The sequence below is a fragment of the Ursus arctos genome, unplaced genomic scaffold (assembly GCF_023065955.2).
Source record: "Ursus arctos isolate Adak ecotype North America unplaced genomic scaffold, UrsArc2.0 scaffold_14, whole genome shotgun sequence".
Classification (NCBI taxonomy): domain Eukaryota; kingdom Metazoa; phylum Chordata; class Mammalia; order Carnivora; family Ursidae; genus Ursus; species Ursus arctos.
The window spans coordinates 980,482-1,001,185 of NW_026622808.1; the positions used below are offsets into that span (position 1 = coordinate 980,482).

General features: G+C 52.8%; 1 protein-coding gene across 1 annotated transcript in view; it reads right to left on the reverse strand.

Annotated features, from left to right (window-relative positions):
- The window catches only part of PEMT (phosphatidylethanolamine N-methyltransferase), a 75,447-nt gene extending 69,345 nt beyond the window's left edge, over nt 1-6,102 (reverse strand). The window contains 1 exon segment of the mRNA XM_026521171.4: nt 5,923-6,102. Within this exon segment, the coding sequence (XP_026376956.2) occupies nt 5,923-5,985 (63 nt within the window). The 5' untranslated portion in view covers nt 5,986-6,102.
- Between the last annotated feature and the right edge of the window lie 14,602 nt (nt 6,103-20,704).

The window sequence follows — 20,704 nt, forward strand, 5'->3', positions numbered from 1 at the left end:
TAAGGGAAGGGTCCTCCTCCCCCCCCACCCTCCCCCACCCCAACCTTATTAAAGCAGCAAAAGTCCTGGCTTTCTCTCCTGGGTAATTCTAAGAATGGAATCCCGCTCCAAGGTCACAGACCGCAGAGTTCTGTGTTTGAAAAGAGGACAGGCGCTACCTACCGAAACCAGGGATAATTCCACTGAGGTCACCGATGAATGGGCTCGGCTGCTGAAACCCTACGAGTTGGTAAGGAAGCGGCTCATAGCAATTCCACTTCACTGCAGGCTTTGAGGACACTTCAGGGGATGATTTGCTGTGGGTCAACAGCACCCAGGGTCACATTGTGACATCCTAACAAACAGCAGGGCCCAGAGAGTCAAAGTCACATCGATCGCCAGTGGCACCCACACACCACATACCGCAAAGGGCAGGAGGAACGGGGTGAGAGTGGGGGCCGGAGGGGAGGGGGTCCTCCAGCACGACTCATCACCACAGCCTCTTCGGCCTTTCCCAGGGGACCCCCTAGTGCCCCTGGCTTTCTCAGCTGAATCAGGCAATACTGATTGGGCAACTTTTGGTCAGAGCTCTGTGTCCGACACAGGCTACAGACACAAGAATGAACGTGCCAGAGTCCTTCTCCTCAGAGTTTTATACTAAGGCAGTCCCCCAACCTCATTTTTTCTACTCTGCGTGGGGGGAGGGGGGCATCTGGCTCAGAGGAAGGTCTCTGGGCAGCTCACAATCTGAGCTGGGGTCGGATCACCCCCACCACAGGCAGGGTTCCTCTGACCAGTCTCAGCCCAGGGTGTCCCTCTGATGAAGCAGGGGTGATGAGACCACATCCCTCCCGCCCCCAAGCTGACGTTCTGGACAGAGGGGAGAACGGGCGCGAAAGTACAAGGTGCAGAGGGTGCTTCCAGGGCTGAGGCTGTCCTGTCCCCTCCCTCTGTTTGCTTAAAGCTGACTAGCTAGAGCAGACAGACATCTCGCCTCTTCCTGGAGGGGCCCTCTGGGAATACACGCATCTTAAGGAAAAGGCAGAGAGAGGGCACAGATCCAAGGACTGTCGCCTCCACGCACACTGCGATCTGAGGGCACGCAAGCCCTGGAAACCTCTCAAGACAGGAAGTTGGCTAACATATCACAATGCAGTGGTGGTCAGCCACAGACAATTTCTAGAACACCGTTGCTTTCGAGTGTGCCTAAACCCCACAAGAAGAAGTGGCCAACAGCTGCTCCAATTCCCCAAATCTGTAACTCCTTTCAGGAAAGGGGAAGAGGGTCATCACTCTTCATTCTACCCCAGCAGGTGCAAAAAGGCTCTGGGAGCTCAGGCGCACCCTCATCAGCGGGGCCAAAGCGAGCCCCTTCCTGGGAGTGGCACCCATGGGCGGGTCTTGCGCTTCTCAAGGCCCCCATCTCCTCCGCCTTGGGTCCCCTCTCTCACCCCCTCTGCCTGATGGTGAGCTGCAGACCCCTTTTCTTTACACTCACCCTCGAGGGCCCAGGACACACCCCACTCGGGTGATGCTACTGTGTACATTTATTTGAATACATGTTATATATTAAAAGCAGTAACAATAAGCCAGCTGACCTTCCCTGGGAAGTTACCAGACACGTAGCCCTGCCTTTAATGAGACAGAGCAGAGCGCAGGGCGTACCCCAGCCTAGTCCGGCTGGAAGGGAAATTTTAACATATCTTGAACTGAATGAAAATGAAAATACAATGTATCAGAAATTGTGGGATGCAGGGCTAAGAGGTAAGAGTTATATTAATGAAGAAGAAAAGGCTCAAAACAGTAATATAAGCTTCGCCCCTAAGAAATTAGGGAAAGAGAAGTAAATTAAACCCAAAGCAAGCAGAAGGAAAAAATAAAAGCAAAAACCAATCAAACTGAAAGTAGGAAAACAGAGGAGGGAAAATCAAACCCAAAACATGTTCTTTGGGGAAAAAAATTAAAGTAGATAAACCTCTAGCCATACCAACCAAGGGAAAAAGAAGACACAAATTGCTAATACCAAGAATGAAAGGGGGGCCTCCCCGCTGACCTCACAAACATTACAGGGGTAATAAAGGAGCTTATGACCACAAGCCAACAACTCGGATGAAATGGTCCAATCACGGAAAGACATAAGCTAACAAAATTCACTCGACATATAGTCCTATGTCTATTTTTAAAAAATGAATTCACAGTTAAAAATCTTCCAAAACAGAAAGCTCCAGGCCCTGAAGATTTCACTGGATGAATTTACCAACATTTAAGAAAGAAAAGACACCAATTCCACACAATCTCTCCCAGAATACAGAATAGGAGAGAATACTTCCTAATTCACACGAAGAGGTAAGCATTACCTCAATACCAAAACCAGACAAAGAGACGACGAGAAAACTACAAACCCTATTCCTCATGAGTAGAGCCACCCAAATCCTCAACAACAACAACAACATAAAAAAGCAAAGCAAACCTAGCAATACATGCAAAGGACACCCCCTCAGGATCCTGCGTCGCCCCAGGAATGCAAGGCTAGTTCAACCATCAAAACATCAACGTCATTCACCACATTAACAGGCAAATGAGGAAAAACCACGTGATCATCTCAACAGGAGCAGAAGAAACTGAGATTCTAGGAGGTTCAGTGACTTGCCCACGGTTACAATGAGAGGCAGAGGAAAGCCCCTACCCTGCTGTCTTGACTCTGACCCAAAATACCAAAGATAAAAATTAGGTCCTTGAGAACTTCCCAAAATCAGTCATCCAATCAAATGGACTATTACTTATCCTAACAAAGTAATAGCTTCCAAAGATTTTTCAAAACAATTTGTATAGCAGGCAAACATCTTCCCCCCGAAAGGCAGTAAAGACCTCCCACGTCTGCCACTGGGATTTTGCTCCTAAGGGTTTAGTGAGGCTCCCATAGCACATGGGAACTGTGCAACTCAACAGGCCTGTCCCCCGTCTTGGTCTTGAAGCTTTCTGAATACAGGGGCTTTGCCTTCTGAAGACCGCCCTTCGGTGGGCTACCCTTGACAATCTATAAAGCTCCTCCACACCCTCATCTCATTCTGGTCTTCCTTCTAAGCCCTGTTTACTATCCCCGATCTACAGATCAGAAAATGAAGGGCACCTCTTGAGACCTACACGAACTGAAACCACACATCTGCTCATGAGAACAGGTGAGTCCATATGGGAAAGGGCATGAAAGGGGCCCACGCGACTATGCCCTGCCAGACTGGGTTCTCCAAGAAGCCAGCACCCCTAGGCTCCACTGGAGCCGGAACCACCTTCTGAGTCCTTGAGGCAAACTGGCAGTCCCTGCTGCCATCCAGCCACCAGCCAGCTTGCTTCATGCCCCTGGCAGGCCGAGGGGCAAGCTTTGGAATCCCATGGCAGGGAGGGCAAAAGGGCTGCAAAAGGCCATTGTCAGCGAGGCCACGGCGGGTACACGCCTCATCCCAAAGGGTGATTTTTTTTTTAATTAAAAACAAAACCAAAATTCCGTATCAGCTGGAACAGACGCAGAAAATAGCTGGTTAAGGGCATTGTACCCAAGGGGTGCACTGTTCGGAATATAGTCTTAAAACTAATTGCCGGGGCACCTGGGTGGCAGTTCGTTAAGCATGTGACTCTTGATTTCAGGTCAGGTCGTGATCTCAGGGTCATGGGATCGAGCCCCCTGTGGGGCTCCACGCTCAGCGGAGAGTCTGCTGGAGATACTCTCTCCCTCTCCCTCTCCCTCTCCCTCTCCCTCTGCCCCTGTCCCTGCTCCTATGTGTGCTTTCTCTCTCTCTCTGGAATAAATAAATAAATCCTAAAAAAAAAAGAAAAAGTAATGTTACCGATGTCTTTTTACTTTTTAAAATGCGGCTACTAGAGAAGTTTAAATGATAAATGGGACACACAGCATTCCTATCAGCTGGCGCCGGACGAGCAGGCTGAGACCTTGCAGCTCAGCTGCCCGTGGAGTGAAAAGAAACCTTGGTGCTCACTTGGGCCAGGGACTGACTGGCATCTTTTAAAACCAGAGATTTTGATTGAAGACAGAGGAGAACGACCACGACAAATACATGATAATGTTGTGTTGGTGTTGGTGTTGTTAGTGAACTAGGGTCAACCTGACTTGTCCCCAGAAGCTCTCCCAGTTCCCCCATCACACTCTGGAGTAAGGGAGAGAGCAGAAAAGTCCGTCCCACACACACCCAGTTAACCTTCCCCTCCCCATGGCTGATTCTCACTCCTGCTGGTAGGTCTAGAACTACAGGCCTTGCTCAGATGACCCGGCAGCACCCTAACACTCCACTGGGCCTGTGCTGGGCCCACTGCCCCCTTGCATTGCAGCCTCTGATTCGAAGACGTCCCACCTCAAGTTAATGTGACCTACCCTTCCCCATGGAGTCATTCATCCAGGAAACATCCACCCCCTAAGCCAGGCATTCCAAGTGCCCCTTTTCATCGGAGATTTGCTCTGGTAGAAAACACGAAAAGTCTTGGGGCGCCTGGGTGGCGCAGTCGTTAAGCTTCTGCCTTCGGCTCAGGGCGTGATCCCGGCATTCGGGGGTCGAGCCCCACATCAGGCTCCTCCGCTAGGAGCCTGCTTCTTCCTCTCCCACTCCCCCTGCTTGTGTTCCCTCTCTCGCTGGCTGTCTCTCTCTGTCAAATAAATAAATAAAATCTTAAAAAAAAAAAAAAAAACACAAAAAGTCTCATCACTGACCGTGTGGGGCCAGAGATTCTCTAATGGCCATTTGCAGTTTGAGCTTCTAAGGATTCCATGGGATACCATCATCCTCATGCGCGAGGCTGTTGTTCCTCCCTTCTGCTTCCCACTTATCAACTCACCCTGCACCCTCTCAGGGTCAGATGCTAGCCTTCTCTTTGCTCCTTGGACGAATACTCCCCCCTTGAAGGCCTTTGCCCTGTCCCCGCTGACCAGAGCTTATCACACTGGGTCTCAGGCCACGGGTCACCTCCTCACAGATACAGGGATTTCAACCCCACCTCTCTCCCAGCTACTCTCTAAAACATTGACCAGTTTTATCCCCTTCAGAGAATGTTCTATGTTCCCAGGCTTATAGTCTCAAAGACCGGCTGTGATCAGTGAATGAATAAAGGGGAACATGCTGGAGATTAAAGAAGGCTCTGCTCCAGGCGGAGATGGAGCTCCCAGGCTCCACGAAGAGTGGCTGACTGATGAAAAAGGTGGAAAGGTGGAAAAAAGGAAGCTTTGACGGAAGGGAGAATGCAGGAGAGGAACAGCCATTGCAAGGGGGAGCCTGGACAGAGAGACACCAGGAAAAGACAAACTCTCTGGCCTATGACTTTGCAAGGGTCACCCACGCAGCCGGGTTCCCCAGCCACTAGGGCCCGTCCCACCTCATCCTGGCACAACGCTTCGAGGTCGTCAACTCTGTTCCACACGTCTACCCGGGAAGGAGGGACGGTGCGCAGGCAACTCAGGCCAGGGGGAGGGCGCAAACCTTTCTCGGGCCTTCTCTGCAGAGCTGGCCTCAAGCCCGGGTAGGGGGACGGAACTGCGGCAGGGGCCTCCCAGTTCCCACGCATCCACATGGGGCACCACGCACGGTGCCAAACACACCTGCTCGGCCTCCTTCCCACGCCTGCACGCCCAGTTCCAGTCCCGCACACTCCCACTCAGAACACACACTCGCGGGGCAACTCTGACCACACCATCCCAGGAGCGCACACACACGCGCACACACACTCGGGAACCCTTTCTCTGGCACACGCAATCCGCCTCTTACACGCACACGCGCGCGCCCCGCCCCCGAACACGCAGCCCCGCCCCGCCACGCCACGCCCCCGTTGCCTGGCAACAGGGCCCCGCCCACCGGGCGTTGGCGGCGGCGGCCCCGGGCGGGAAGACCCACCCGGCCGCGCGAGCCCTCGCCCTGCCTCCGCAGCCCCGCGGCCGGCGCGTACCTGCCTCAAGTCCGCATTGCCGAGGCCGCCGCAGCAGTCGGGCCCCGCCACAGAGCTGCTCATTGGCTCGGCTCCGGGCCGCCAAGTCCGCTCGGCCGGGCCACCTCGAGGGGGCCTCCGCCGGGGCCTCGCGGCCGCCGACTCGCCCCCAAAGCTGCGCCGTCGTACCGGGAAGCTGTGCCGCCCGGGGCGCTTTCCCGGTGACCCCGAGTTCTCGGCCTTCTGGGAAATGTAGTTCCCCGTCCCCGCGAGGCGCGGCTGTCCCGAGCTCGCGACGGCATCGCGAGGAGCCGAGAGCGACCAGCCCCAGGGTCGTACGCGCGGTGACCGCCAGTTCCGAGGCGGCTCTCCGCTAGACCCTTCCGTCCCCGGCTCCCGCACCCGGCCCGCCGACTGACCTGGCCTCCCTGTGCTTGGCTGGCGGCGGGGCTCGGAGCCGGCGGCTGCGGGTCCTAGGTCTAAGTAGCTTCCTGCGCAGCCCCCTGCGGACTTGGACTTTGGCCCAGGCTCGGGGTCCCCCGCCCCCCTCCGAGATTTGCTTTCGCCCAGAGGCGGTGCGGGCCGAGCACACCCTGTAGCCTCCTGCAGAGGCTACTCCTCGGGACCCTGGGCCCCCGCCCCCACGGCCTCCCTATTCTTTGGCTCGGCCAGAGACACCTCCTCCACTCCTTTGTTCATTCATTCTCTGGTTCACTCACCGGGTACTTGCTGAACTCGTCTGTGTGCTGCGGGTACAGTAGGGAACAACACAGGTCCCTGCCCTCACTGTCTCCTAACAGAAGAGACAAAACATGAATAAAGGATTATAACCTGGAGAAGTACTGTGATGGAAAGAAACTGGGGGCGAGGTCAGATGATAAGAAGCCAAAGCGCCTTAGGATCCCTTGCGGGAGGCCAGAACACAGAAGGTGCAAGACGTGTGAAGTGTAGGGGCAGGACGGATTCGGAAGAGACAGCGTGTGTGCAAAGGCCAGGAGACAAGGCAGAATTAGGGCTACTTCAGGAATCCAGAAAGGGCTGATGATCCGTGGAGCACTGGCGGAGGTGAGAGTGGCAGGGACGTTTAGGAAAGCAGGTGAGATTTTAGATGGCCAGGTCCGAGAGATCCCCTTTTGCAGCCAGGTGTTAATTTACATGGGGAAACAGACTCAGAATCCCAGATTTGCGCAGTCTCCCACCCAGCTGCGAGCCCAGGCAGGGCTTTTCCAAGGCCAGCTGCTTCCTGATTCAGGTGGCCTGCTGCTTGGTTTTCTCGAGCTTAGCCCTAAGCATTTGCCGAGCAGCCACTGCGTGCCTGTCCCCACACTGACTGCTTGACAGACAGCCCCAACCTTTACGACAGCCTTAGGATGGGGCAGGCCCGCCAAGGACACAGGGAGGACAGGAAGGACGCTGGCTTCAGAGCACGCGCCAAGTCTGTGACTATGGGCAAATTTCGGTCTCCTCAAAAGTAAAAGGGAAGGGTGACTCAGTCGGTTAAGCACCTGCCTTCAGCTCAGGTCCCGATCCCAGGGTCCTGGGATCGAGTCCCGCATTGGGCTCCCTGCTCAGCGGGGAGTCTGCTTCTCCCTCTCCTTCTGCCTGCTGCTCCCTCTGCTTGTGCTCCCTCTCTGTCAAATAAATAACTGAAATCTTAAAAAATAATAATAATAAAAGGGAAATACACGTTGGTAAAACTCAGTACCCGTGATCTGCCCCACGTGAAGTAATTACCACTGGCCACAACAGGGCCCAGAACACAACAGGTGCTCAAAAGTTGGTTTGCCCGCAGGCCACCGTCGCCAAGAGTCAGGAATGCTCCCCTCCTCAGGGTGTCCAGGCAGAGCCTGCCGGACCCAGAGTCAATTCTGGGGAACCCGCCCAAGCGGAGTGCTTCCAAGGGCACTCCCCCTTCCCCCACCCCATGTCTGCTTTCCTGAAGCCCCAGTTTTCTCCTGACCTACCTGGCCGCTCCCACTGTTTTTTTAAGCCAGAAAAATGAGTTTGTGTGTTGTTTGGTTTATCTGGGAACAAAGAAAGGTAAACGTCAGAGGTCACACCAGAGCTGATGCAACTAGAGGAATCCACTCCTCCAGCCCGAATCCAGCCCCTGCCCCTTTCTGTGGAGAGAAAACACCCAGACCTGGAGAAGGCCAACTGCAGCTTCAGATGTGGCGGGAGCGGTTCCGATCAAAAGCCTCCTGCCCAAGATAGTTTGGGGCAGAAGTCTCTGCCGGGCCGTTTGAAAACTCCCAGGTCTGAGACCTTGCAGAAATCATCCAGGCCAACCTCTCGCGCTGGAATAGTCCTTTTTCAGCATCCCTAGCAAGTAGACAAGTCCCTTCTGTTTACATGCCTCAAGTAATGGGAGGCTCACCACCTCTTGAGGTAGCCTGCTCCAGTGTTGGGCAGGGTGTTTATTCATGGAACAGACCCAAAGCCACCCTTCCTGAAGATTAACAAGTAGAGCTCCTTTCTCCCCTCAGGGCTATCTCTCTTTCCCCCTTGATTATTCTTCAGATAATGAGAAGCCATTATCATAGACTATCTCCCAGGTGGCTCCAGGGCAAACATGCACTGATGACCTCTCTGGCCAGGAGTTTGACACTTGCTATGAAGGGATCAAAAGTAAAACCCATTTCTTCAAGGCCTTCCCCTGCCTCTCCCCCAGCCTCCACGGGCGTGGGATATGGCTGCCTGGCTCCCAGCAAATCACTAAAATGGGCTTTTATTACAAAAATTAGCATTTGCTTATTGGGTGGCTTTGGATAAAACCTAAACCTTCCCCTACTCTGAATCCATTTACTGCTCATAAAAGAGGCATAATAATATCTCTTGAGCAAGGCTGAAATAAGGATTAGAGTTAGCAACATGCACAAACGTGCCCAGCACACAGTGGGTTCTCAATAAATGTTTGTCTCCCTCTCTTGTACATAACTGAGACTCAGTACACTCATAACGCTCGTGGGCACCCTGGGGTCTAGGGCCAGCCCAGCTCAGGGGCCCACTGAGTTCCTGGGAAGAGAGCGGGTGAGAAGCCAGCAGGAGCAGACAGCTTAGGCTGGGCAGGGGTGCGGGGGTGGCGGGCGGTGTGCAGGGAGCGAGGGCAGGCTGGGCAGCATGCAAGGCGGGTCAGAAACCACATTATCGGGAGTTCTTCAAAACCAGGAGGGTAAGGAGGGGTTGCAGCCACAATGCCCAGTGCCTCCCTCCTATATTCAGGCCCCACTGCCCCCACTTGGCCCAAGCAGGGTCCAGGAACGGGAGAGAGGCAGGTTCAGCAGGAGCTGTGGACGGAGCTGGGGCAGTGCTGTGGATCTGGAGTAAACCCTCCCTTCCTCCCCAGACTCGGGAAGGAGCCTCTCCCTCCACGATCTCCTACTGCTGGGAAGAGGGCTCAGGGGTAGACTCACCTGAATCCAGCCATTTAAGGCCCCGGCAACTCCAGCAAGGAGTGGGTACTAGCCGAGCCTCCCTGACCCCGGTCCACAGAGCAGCCAACTGCTGTCTTCCTGCTGGCCTCTTTGCTGTTCCTGGAACACCCCTGGCACACCCTCACCTCAGGGCCTTTGTACACACGCTGCCTGGAATGCTCTTCCTTCCAAAGTACTCGCAGCTCCCTCCCTCACCTCCTTCGGGTCCAGTATGACCTTTCTGCCCTGCGGAACACGTCAACCTCCCCCTCCACTCTCCATCCCCTTCCCCCAGCTTTATTCCTCTCCACAGCCCTTCCAGTCATCTAACAAATTGATTTAGCTTACTTATTCATGCAACGTGGTGTCAGTCTCCCAGGGGTAGAGTGTGAGCTTGAGGACGGGGCTTTTTACCCCTTTATACACGATTCTCTCCATGGCACCTGGATCATGCCTGGCATAAAGCAGGCACTCAATAAGGAAATGAATGAATGAATGAATGAATGAATGAATGAATGAATTGTTCTGCCACTCCCAAATTTGGCGTATCCGTGCGCAAATCACTTCTCTGGGACTCTGGGACTTCCATAGACCCTGCCTATGGAAAGGGGACGGTGACAGGATCCGTGAGTAGGAAATCAAAGCAACCCATGAGCCATGAAGTCCCCACCCCACCACTCTCTGGCTGTGGGTCTGGGGCAAGTGACTTACCCTCTCTGTTGCTCCGCAGAAAAGAAAATTCTACCCATAGAAACAAAGCGCTAAGCTATTCGAGCTCTTACAAAGCTGTAGGCTCAGCTCTTGGTACTGCTTCCCTTATAAGCCTGCAAACTGCCCTGTGAGGTAGGGAGTGTTACTGTGGCTTTCCGGATGAGGGAACTGACTTCTGTGGAAGGGACCGGCCCATAGTCAGACAGCTGACTAAGTGACGCCTTTCCAGCCGGCCAGCCCAGAGCCACTCATGGCCTTTTACCCCTTTGCAGCCCTGCTTCCCTAGAATGGAGGAAATGACATAAAAACCCTAGCACATAGCCCAGTGTAGGCTCAGCACATACTCAAATATTCGGTGTTCAGAACACATCATGTTTCTGCTCCGTTCTCTACTTCTTTCCATCACATCCATCCTTCGAGGTCCAGGTAAGCTTCATCCTCTCTAAGAAGCCTCACTACTCCTATAAGGACTAAGGCAAAGCGTTCTTCCTCACCACGGCCCCCCGAGGTCCCGTATGGTCCAGGTGCAGTCCACCATTCCAGCTTTTTCTCTCCAAACTCCAGCCACACTGACCTCTTCTCAGTTGCTGCCAGCCACAGGGCCTTTGCACCTTTCATTCCCTTTCGGACACACTTTACCCTTCTCTTCTTGGAGAGCAAGGGCATTTCCTGCTTTGACCACCCCCGCATCTCTGGCGCCTGGCACACACCCGGCACCTATATCAGTCACTCATCGACTTTACCAAAGGAATCGAGGCGTGACGGAAGGCCAAAGCTGAATTTTAGCCCAGTGAAGTTTTCCCTCAAAAATGGAAACAAAGTAACAGTACTTTCAGACAAAGAGAACTCATCACCAGCAGGTAAGAGGAAAATGACCCCAGTCAGACACCCAGGAACACAGGAAGGAATGAAGAGCGCTGGAAACGGTAAATCCCAGTGAGTGTTAGATGTTTATAAGAATAAAAAAAGTTCATGGGGGTTAAAATGTTAAAATATTTATCTTGGTAAGTGAGGGGAAAGGTAGGAAAAACCCTGGAGGGCCACAGATTTGAAGGACAATGTGAACCATCTCTCTACCACGATCTCCTTGGAACCGTCCTCCCAGCAAGTGCAGAACATACATTCTTTTCAAGGTCATAGACGACATTTGCCAAAATCGACCATATGCTGGGGCATAAAGCAAATCTGAAAAGATTTCAAGGAATTAAGATCACATCGTTTATCCTCCTGAACACCGGATTAAGCTAGCAAACAAGAAGATGGCTAAAACATCTCCCAATGCTTGGAAATGAGACAATACATTTGTTTTTGAAACCCCAGAGATGAGGGGCTCCTGGCTGGCTCAGTCGGTGAAGCGTGTGACTCTTGACCTCCGGGTCGTAAATTTGAGCCCCACATTGGGTAAAGAGATTGCTTAAAAATAAAATCTTAAGGGGCGCCTGGGTGGCTTAGCCCTTAAGTGTCTGCTTTCAGCTCAGGTCATGATCCCAGGGTCCTGGGATCGAGCCCCGCATTGGGCTCCCTGCTCAGCGGAAAGCCTGCTTCTCCCTCTCCCACTTCCCCTGCTTGTGTTCCCTCTCTCGCTGTCCCTCTCTGTCAAATAAATAAATAAAATCTTTTAAAAATAAAAAAAATAAAATCTTAAAAAAAAAATAATAATAAATAAACCCCAGAGGCGAGATCCAGTTGGCTCCCTGTGGGCCAGGTGTCCATCCATGGACCAGCAAGGGCAGCTGAGGGTGTGAGCCCTACACCTGGCTAGACTGGGTCAGGTGACCAACCCCGGTCAAGCCACAGTGGCCAGCGAGTGGCGAGTGTCCAGACTCCAGGGGAAGGTGGCATTTCCCATTCACACTGGTGGGGTGGGGGCAGAGCCTTGAGCCGGCTGAGAGCCTCAGAGGCTAAGGGGGCTACCAGCGAGCAGTACCAAGCAGCCCCTGCCCCAGACACTCAAAGGTGACCACAGAATCAGCCGCTCTTTGCCATGTCGTGAAAACTGCACAGCCAGGCTATGCCCAGGAAGGAGGCTGGGACGCAAGGGCCAGAAGCAATCAGAACAAAGGACTTGGGACGCCTGGGTGGCTCAGTTGGTTAAGCATCTGCCTTTGGCCCTGATCATGATCCTGAGGTCCTGGGATCGAGCCCTGCGTTGGGCTCCCTGCTCAGTGGGGAGTCTGTTTCACCCTCTGCCTCTCCCCCAGCTCCTGTTGCTCCCTCTTTTTCTCTCAAATAAATTTTTTAAAAATCTTAAAAAAAAAAAAAAAAGGAACTAAGGATTGAGGGTCCCAGCAAAGATACTGCCTCTTGTGTTACATGGGTCACCTTAATGTGTGGCATTTCTGTAGGATTATCTCCTTAGGATTGACCCCAGAGGCAGAGAATCCAGACAGCCACACTCCTTCCGGAAGGTTCGTGCGTCCACACCACGTGCAAGGACACGGACGGACCTAGAAGGCATTGTGCTAAGTGAACTGAGTCAGACAGAGAAAGACAAATACCACATGATTTCACTCATATGTGGAATCTAAAATAACCAAACGGATGAACAAACCAACAAAAAGCGGAAACAGAAACAGATCTATAAAGAGAGAGAACAAATTGATGGTTGCCAGAGGGGAGGGAGAGATGGGGGGGGTGAGCCAAAAGGGGGGAAGGGAAGAGGGGGGACCAGGCTTCCAGCCCTGGGATGAGTAAGTCATGGGATGAAAGGCCCAGCACGAGGCATATGGTCAATGTCACCGTCAGAGTGCTGTGTGGTGACTGACCATAGCTACACTTGGGGTGAGCACGGCGTAACGTACGCACTTGTCCCCGAAACAAAGGCAACGCTGTGTGTCAGCTATACGTCATTAAACACAAATAAATGAAGGTTCGTGCCTCCGCAGAAGGGTGAAGTCTCCATTTCCCCGACTCGCCAGCCTAGAGTATGATTATTCCAATCAGAGTTAACATTAATTTAACAGTTGAATAATTATACTTTATTTAATTTGGCTCCCCCCCCTTATCTGTGATGTTGGACATTTTCCCATGTGCTTTCTTTTTTGATTGGAATAGTGTTTTCTTCGCCTTATTTACCAATGCACTTTCTGTGCCTTCTTTCAAAAAGACTCATGAGCCTGACTCAGCCGTCTCTTGAACTTACCTAATGAAATGAATCAGGCTGTTGTCAATTTTACGTGATTTACAAACTTTTTTTACCTGCAAAATTTTCCAACCCACCAAAATCTTGCAAGAACTGTACAAGAAACCCATATAGCCCCCACTTAGGTTTACCAATGTTCATTTCCCAGTGATCGCTCTATCTGTTTGTATGTCGTTCATCTTTTTACGGTTTTATTTATTTATTTGAGAGAGAGAGAGAGCAGGAGAGCAGGAGCAGGGCTAGAGGGAGAGGGGGACGCAGGCTTCCCGCTGAGCAGGGAGCCCGATGTGGGGCTCGATCCCAGGACCCTGGGATGATGACCTGAGCCAAAGGTAACCGACGGAACCGCCCAGACGTCCCTGTAATTATTTTTTTAATCTACTATTTGAAAGTAAGTTGCAGATTCTTCGCCCCTAAATACTTCAGGGGTATTTCCTAAGAACAAAGACAGTTTCCTCATCTAACATATAGGGCACGTGCGGACCTCACCGATTGTCCTGAGACGTCCTTCCTGGTGTGTCTCGTGTCAGATCCAGCCCCCAGGGCAGGAGCACTCACTGCCTGCAGCCGGCTTTGATGTGGGACGTTCCTTACTCTGACTCTGTTTTTCACAGCACTGACGTTTGGGGACAGCACAGGGGATTTTGCAGACTGCCCCTCAGGGGTAGGTCTTGTCGCCCACAATTTCCCCGCAGGCTGTGCCTCGAGGGGCCAGAGCGCTGTGGCGTCCTCGTCCTCCGGGGAGTGATGTGAGGTCCTGCTGCCCATTCTGGTGCGGGAGCTTTGATCACGGCGTGCGTCAGATCTCTCCCCCACAGAGGTATGCGGGGTTCAGCTGTGTTCTTTCTTCTGAATTACTGGTCTGTCATTGCATGCTGGCATCTTGTTCTTGCTTTCATAAACCTGGGGCTTTGTAGCCCAGCTCAGGAGGGCAGCTCAGGAGCAGTCGGTTTCCGCGGTTCCCAGGCGGTCAGCAGGGTGAGCTGTCCTCCCAGCCCCTCACCAGAGGGCCCTGCTGCCTGGTCCTTGTGTCCTTGTGTCCCGGCATCCCGGCTGTGTTTGTAGAAGACCCCAGGGCCACTTCCTGGTCTAGCCTCCACCCCTCCTCGGGCCTTGGCCTCCCCACCTGCAGCAGGAAGTGCCAGGGTTAGGACCTGCTAAGTTTCTTGGTAAGGGCACTCAGCATTGAGTGGACCATGTTTCGTGGTGTGGGATGGGCTTGCAAACATGGAGTGTCCCTAGACCTCACCTTGAAATACATCCCCAACCCAAAACACCCCTGAAACATGTCCAAATGGCTCCAAGAAAGGGGTTGTGGCCTCCCTTTGATAACAGCTACAGGGAAAAGCAAATCATATTAGCTACTATGGGCTGAGAACTTCCCATGCACTGGTTTGGGTTTTTTTTTAAGATTTTATTTATTTATTCGACAGAGAGAGAGACAGCCAGCGAGAGAGGGAACACAAGCAGGGGGAGTGGGAGAGGAAGAAGCAGGCTCCCAGCATAGGAGCCTGATGTGGGGCTCGATCCCGGAACGCCAGGATCACGCCCTGCGCCGAAGACAGACGCTTAACGACTGAGCCACCCAGGCGCCCCTCCTATGCACTGGTCTTGTACTGAGCCCTTGGTATATGTTATCCCATTGACACTGCAAACAATTCATTTTACAGATGAAAACAGAGAGGCCCAGAAACTCTAAGTGGCAGTCAGGAAGCGTTGGGGCCAGGACCTCCACCCCAGGAGGCTGGACCCTTAACGTCCCATCCTGTTCAAGGCTATCCGCCGACGGAGACAATGGCACATATTGGTCGTGAGCTCGGGTTTCTGAGTTAAACCTGAACAAGAGATTGAATCGTTGCTCAGCAAATATTTGCCGCTCTCCTCCCCTCCCATTGCGGGTAGAGCAGACTGCCCTGTGCCATTGACTTTGCGCCTATGTAACCTGCTGTAAGGGGCATAAGTAGAGGCCTCAAATGTGCCGGTGTGGTTTGCTTGGACTTCTCGTGCTCTGGTGACCTACCGTGAGAAGCACAGATCCTGGGTGACTGCTGCTCCTTTAGCCTGGGTCCCAGAACCAACACACCTGGGGGAGACCTGATGTCAGTTCGGCCCCGCTGACTGCAGACTGAAGCGGAGCCACCCGCCAAACACCTGCTATAAACCCCTGAGTCCGGGGTGTTTGTTATGTGGCATTACTGTAGCGAGAGCTGACGGATACAATCTGGGTTCAAGAACCAGCGTGGGCGGGTCCTAGAGGCACCTGCAGACCTTGCTTCCTCATCAGTGTAAATGGTACCACACTGGTACTGATCTTACAGGCCTGTTGTGAGTTTCAAAGGTGATAACGCTCTCAGCACAGTGCCTGGGGCATAGAAGGTATGTAGGCAATGTTTGTCATTCATGCCACTATCACCACTGCGGCTACTGTCACCATGAGCAGTGACCATCACGATCCAGTAAGGAGCCCTAACCTCCACCCTCAAGCACTCGGACAGCCTGAGCTTAATGAATTAGAAGGAGAGCTGGCCCTGGGTGAAGGGGAGTGGCCCCCAGCAGTACTCTGCCCTGGTCCCCGAGTTGCCCCCTCCCAGACCCGTGTTCCCCGGTGAGCATCTGGAGGAGGCTACTGGGGGACCAGATGACTAAGTGCCTGCTGGTGAGGCCCGGCCAGGTCGAAGTGACCCACTTCAGAGTCAGCCCAGGACTTCGATAACCAACACTTTCAAATTACAGGCTAGCTGCAGAGTGCAGTCCCTCCCAGGAGTGTGAGTGTTCGCATCTGGCTCTGTGTTCCTGAGTGTGTGTGTGTGCGTGTGTTTCCAGGCGTGCACAAGTGTGCGTCAGCATCCAAGTGTGTGTGTCTAGTTTCCAGTGTGTGTGTGAATGGGTGTGACTGTTCCAGTGTGAGGGGGCGTGTGTCTGGGTGTGTTTGCCTGTGTTTGGGCCTCAGTGGGTACGTGTCTGTATGATCTGTGTAGGGGGGAGTGTATGTCCATGTTTCGGTGTGTGTGAGCGTACGTCTGCGTTTCCAGGGCCATGGGTGCGTTGACTCCGGACTCAGAGCATTGCTGACAGAAGTTGCGTAGGACCTGGCCCCACAGTGACACCCTCTCCCACACACACCAGGGCCAGACACACCTGGGGTCCCATCCCGGCTCTGCCACTTACCCACGAATGCATCCTGGGCAAATGTCCCGACCTCCTTGAGCGCCCAGGTCCTCATGGGCTTGTCCTGGGGGTCAAAGGCAACAAGCCCTTGGACCGGCTCTCTGTAGGCGGCCTCTGCGGACCTACAGGAAGCTCAGTCATTCAGAAAGAGGAAGAAACGAACTGTGGAGGGGCCAGCGAGGCGCAGGCTGGCGGCAATGATGGTAAAGGCGCAGGGAGGGGTCCCAACACCTAGCAGCTGGCAGGTGGCACCATGGAACCCAGGGTCACGGATTCCATCTCGTCATGTCCACTCCATGTTTTCGTGTTTTGTTTTGTTAATTAATACACTTTAGAGTACTTTAGCTTTCTAGGTAAAGTGAGCAGAGAGTACAGAGAGTTCCCACATACTTAAAAAAATTTGGGGGGGCGCCTGGTTGGCTGAGTCAGTAGAGCATGCAACTCTTGATCTCAGGGTCGTGACCTTGAGCCCCATGTTGGGCATGGAGCCTCACTTAAAAACAATTTTATTGAGATAAAATTCATTATTTTAACCGTCTTATCTTCTTTTATTTTTTAACAATCGGTAATCAATGCATGAGAAAGGTTGCTTGAAGCATCTGTGATGATGACTTCATCCTTGACCACTGGCTCACTACGGAGGAGGGGTCATCTGCTGAGCGACCACAGAAGGACGGTGCTAGTCCTTGAGGGGCTTGTGGGTCCGCGCCTGGCAAAGATCCCACGTCTTAGAACCTTCAGCACTGGGAGTTTTTCTTGCAGTGATTCTCACAGTCTTACTGGGTATCCGAACTGGTCCCTTCACACTGGGATTCTTTGCCTTTGAGCCTCTGATCAAGTCAGCGCAGACCTTCTCCAAAGATGTGACATTCATTCTAATTCGGTGAACCACCACCTGCAGCTGCCACCACGTCTTCCCCAAGGAGCTATTTTCACCATTTTCAAGTGTACAGTTCAGTGGGTTTTAGTCACATTCACGATGTCGTGTGACCATCATTGTGATCTAATGCCAGGACATCTCCATCACCCCGCGGAGAAACCCTGTACCCATTAGCTGTCGCTCTGCCCCCTGCCACCCCAGCCGCTGGCAACCACTAACCTACTTTCTGTCTCTATGGATTTCCATCTTTTGGAAGAATCGTGCAGTTAGTGTGACCTTTTGTGTCTGGCTTCTTTCACGTAGCGTGATAGTTTCAGGGTCCATCTACATTGCAGCTCATATCAGTACTTCGTGCCTTTCTATGACTGAGTAATACTCCACCGGACAGTCATAGCCCATTTTGTCCCTCCATCCGTCTGTTGATGGACACCTAGGTTGTTTGCGTATTTTGGCTGTTGTAAATAATGCTGCTGGGACATGCCATGTACAGGCTGGGTTTTGTTTGTTTTTTTTTTTTTACTTTTTTTTTTTTTTAAGTAGGCTGCACACCCAATGTGGGGCTTGAACTCACTACCTTGAGATCAAGGGTGGCATGCTCTACCGACCGAGCCAGCCAGGCGCCCGCCAGGTTGTTGTTTTGTGTGTGTTTTCTTTAAATGGATTCACTTTTTATTTCTCTTGGGTGTTCTCTAGCAGCGAAATTGTTGAGTCATAGGGTAACTCTATACTTAGCCTTTTGAGAAACTTCCAGACTGTTTTGCACAGTGGCTGCACCGTTTGACACTCCCACCAGCAGCTCGTGAGCGCTCCAGCTTCTCCACAGCCTCAGCGACACTTGGGCTTTCCTGTCCTTCTGATACTAGCCGTCCTCATAGGCGTGAAGCAGGGTCTCAGGGTGGTTTTGATTTGCATTTCCCTGGTGGCTAATGATGTCGAGCATCTTTTCCTGTGCTATTGGCCATCTGTCTATCTCCTTTGGGGAAATGTCTGTTCAGATCCTTAGCACATTTGTATTTGGGTTATTTACCTTTCTACTTTTGAGGGTTTTTTTTTTTAAGATTTTATTTATTTATTCGACAGGATAGAGACAGCCAGCGAGAGAGGGAACACAAGCAGGGGGAGTGGGAGAGGAGGAAGCAGGCTCATTGGGGAGGAGCCTGATGTGGGGCTCGATCCCATAACGCCGGGATCACGCCCTGAGCCGAAGGCAGACGCCCAACCGCTGTGCCACCCAGGCGCCCCTCTACTGTTGAGTTCTAAGATAAAGGGGCATTACACACGAGGAGTCATTTAAAATGCAATGTCGGCCATCTCTGCTTCTCAAGGGTGTCCGCCCTGTCCCCCAAGAAAACCCCTGTCCCTGTCCTAAGGTCCTGCTCCAGCCCTCCAGTGTTTTCACACACCCCCACCCCCCATCTCTGGGGAAAATGGAGCACTCCTTCCCCTGCGAGCTTGCTACCAGGCAAGCCCAAGACCTTTCACCGAATCGAGAGCTCTTTAGAGTGTTTTTCCAGACAAAAGCTGCTCTTTCTCTAAACACCAGTGCTGCTGCCACCTTGTATGTATGCATAAATAGCTACAGCTAGCTTCTGAAAAATAGAATTACGTGATTTTTCTTCCAGGTACTACACATGAATGACTCCTAATTTACTATTTCTCGGTTAAACTTCCCTTTGAGGCTCCAGACTCCCTCCACCTGTTGAACTCCTCCCCACCTCACGGGGTAGGGTGGGGGGGTCTTCCAGACACCTCGCCCCCAGCCCCCTCCATTCCTAGTCCATGACCCAAGGCCCGCCCTCCCTGCACCACCCAGAATCCTCCCTCCCCTCTCCACCCCTGCCACAACAAATCAGTCATCAGCAACCATAATTATTCCTCAGAAACAGCTCTGCTCGGGCTTCATCGGCTCCCACCTGGACAGTCACCATGGCTGGCCTCCCTGCCTCCACCCCTTCCAGAGCAGCCTCCACCCCAACAGCAGGTGACTCCCCTGCTCAAAACCCTGCAATGGCTTGTTGCTGCGTAGACCAGAGTCCACTCCTCTCGGGCTGGTACAGGACACCCTTCCCGAGTCAGCTCGTTCGTGTTGTTTGATAGCTTCATCTGTGCAATCGCCTGAACACCTACCATGTGTAAGGCACTGGGACACAGTAGAGCAAAAAGATGGGGCTTTGAGGAGGACCAAACCATTGCAGGCTGACCAGTGGTACAATGGGCCTATAGGGGGACAATGGGGACAGAGAGTGGGGGACTAAACCCAGCTTGAAGTCAGACTCTTGGAAGAGGGGTTCCCTAGTACCCATTCCTGCTCGTCACATCAGATCGCCTCCAGCTCCCAGAATGCACTTGGCTGCCTTTACAAACCCACCCCACCCCCACCCTTTGGGCAAACTCCTCCAGGCCTCACCACCTGGTTGAAGTGTCTCCTCCCTTACGAGGCACCCCGACCTTGTGCAGAGTTGACTGGATGGCCCTGCAGAGACCTCATTACAGTCTCGATCTCATCCAGCTATTATTTTAACTATGACTTTCTGGTCAATGAGTGGTCATCTCGGTTTTATTTTCGGTTGCTATGGACACCCCAGGACACGTCGTGCATTTCTCCCCCCCGGCACCTCAGACCTCCACCAAGGAGAAGGGGGCCTTTCCCATCGAGAGTTCTGGCATCTACTAATGCAGTGTTCTCAGGCAGGGGTGATTTTGCCACAGACACATCCCCCCCTCCCACCCAGGGACATTGGGAAACGTCTGGGGACATTTTTGGTTGTCACAGCAGGAAGGTACCACGGACATCCTGTGGGTAAAGGCCAGGAGGATGCTGGCATCCTACAATGTGCAGGACAGCCCCCCAGCCAAAAATCGTCTAGCCCAAAATAGAATAGTGACAAGTTGAAAAGCCCTGGTCTCACCCTAGGTGTGTGTGCTTCAGGATAAGAGGGCCCTGCCTGAGTCAGGTGGGCTTCCTGGAGATAGCCCATGCTCAGGTTTTTACGTTGGGAAGTTCCAGGTGCCGCTAGGGCATTGGCTGCCTGCTTTGCGAGGGGAAACAGTTGTAGATAGGGTGTTGGAGAGACGAGGAAAGGAGCCTGCTGCCCACCACCTCGGAGGGTCAGCAGGTTGGACACAATGAGAGTCCATTTCCCAGCGCCCCTTGCTGTTAGGTATGACCACATAACCAAGTTCCAGCCAATGGACTGTGAGAGGAAGTGACGTCATTGCTCCCAGGCCTCGTGCAAAGACCCTCCCATGTGCCACCCGCATCTCTCTTTCCCCATCTCCCTGCTGAATGAGAGCACCTGGAAGACCCACCTAGAAGAAGCAGAGCCACAAGATGGAAGGGGTCTAGGTCCTTGAATGACTGTAGGAAGCAGACGCTGTGCACCCGCTGGCTCCCACCAGCCCACACCCAACTAATATAACAAGCAATAAATCTTCATTGTGCCATCCCCTGGGACTTCAGGGTTTAGTTGTTATAAGAGCTCATCTTAT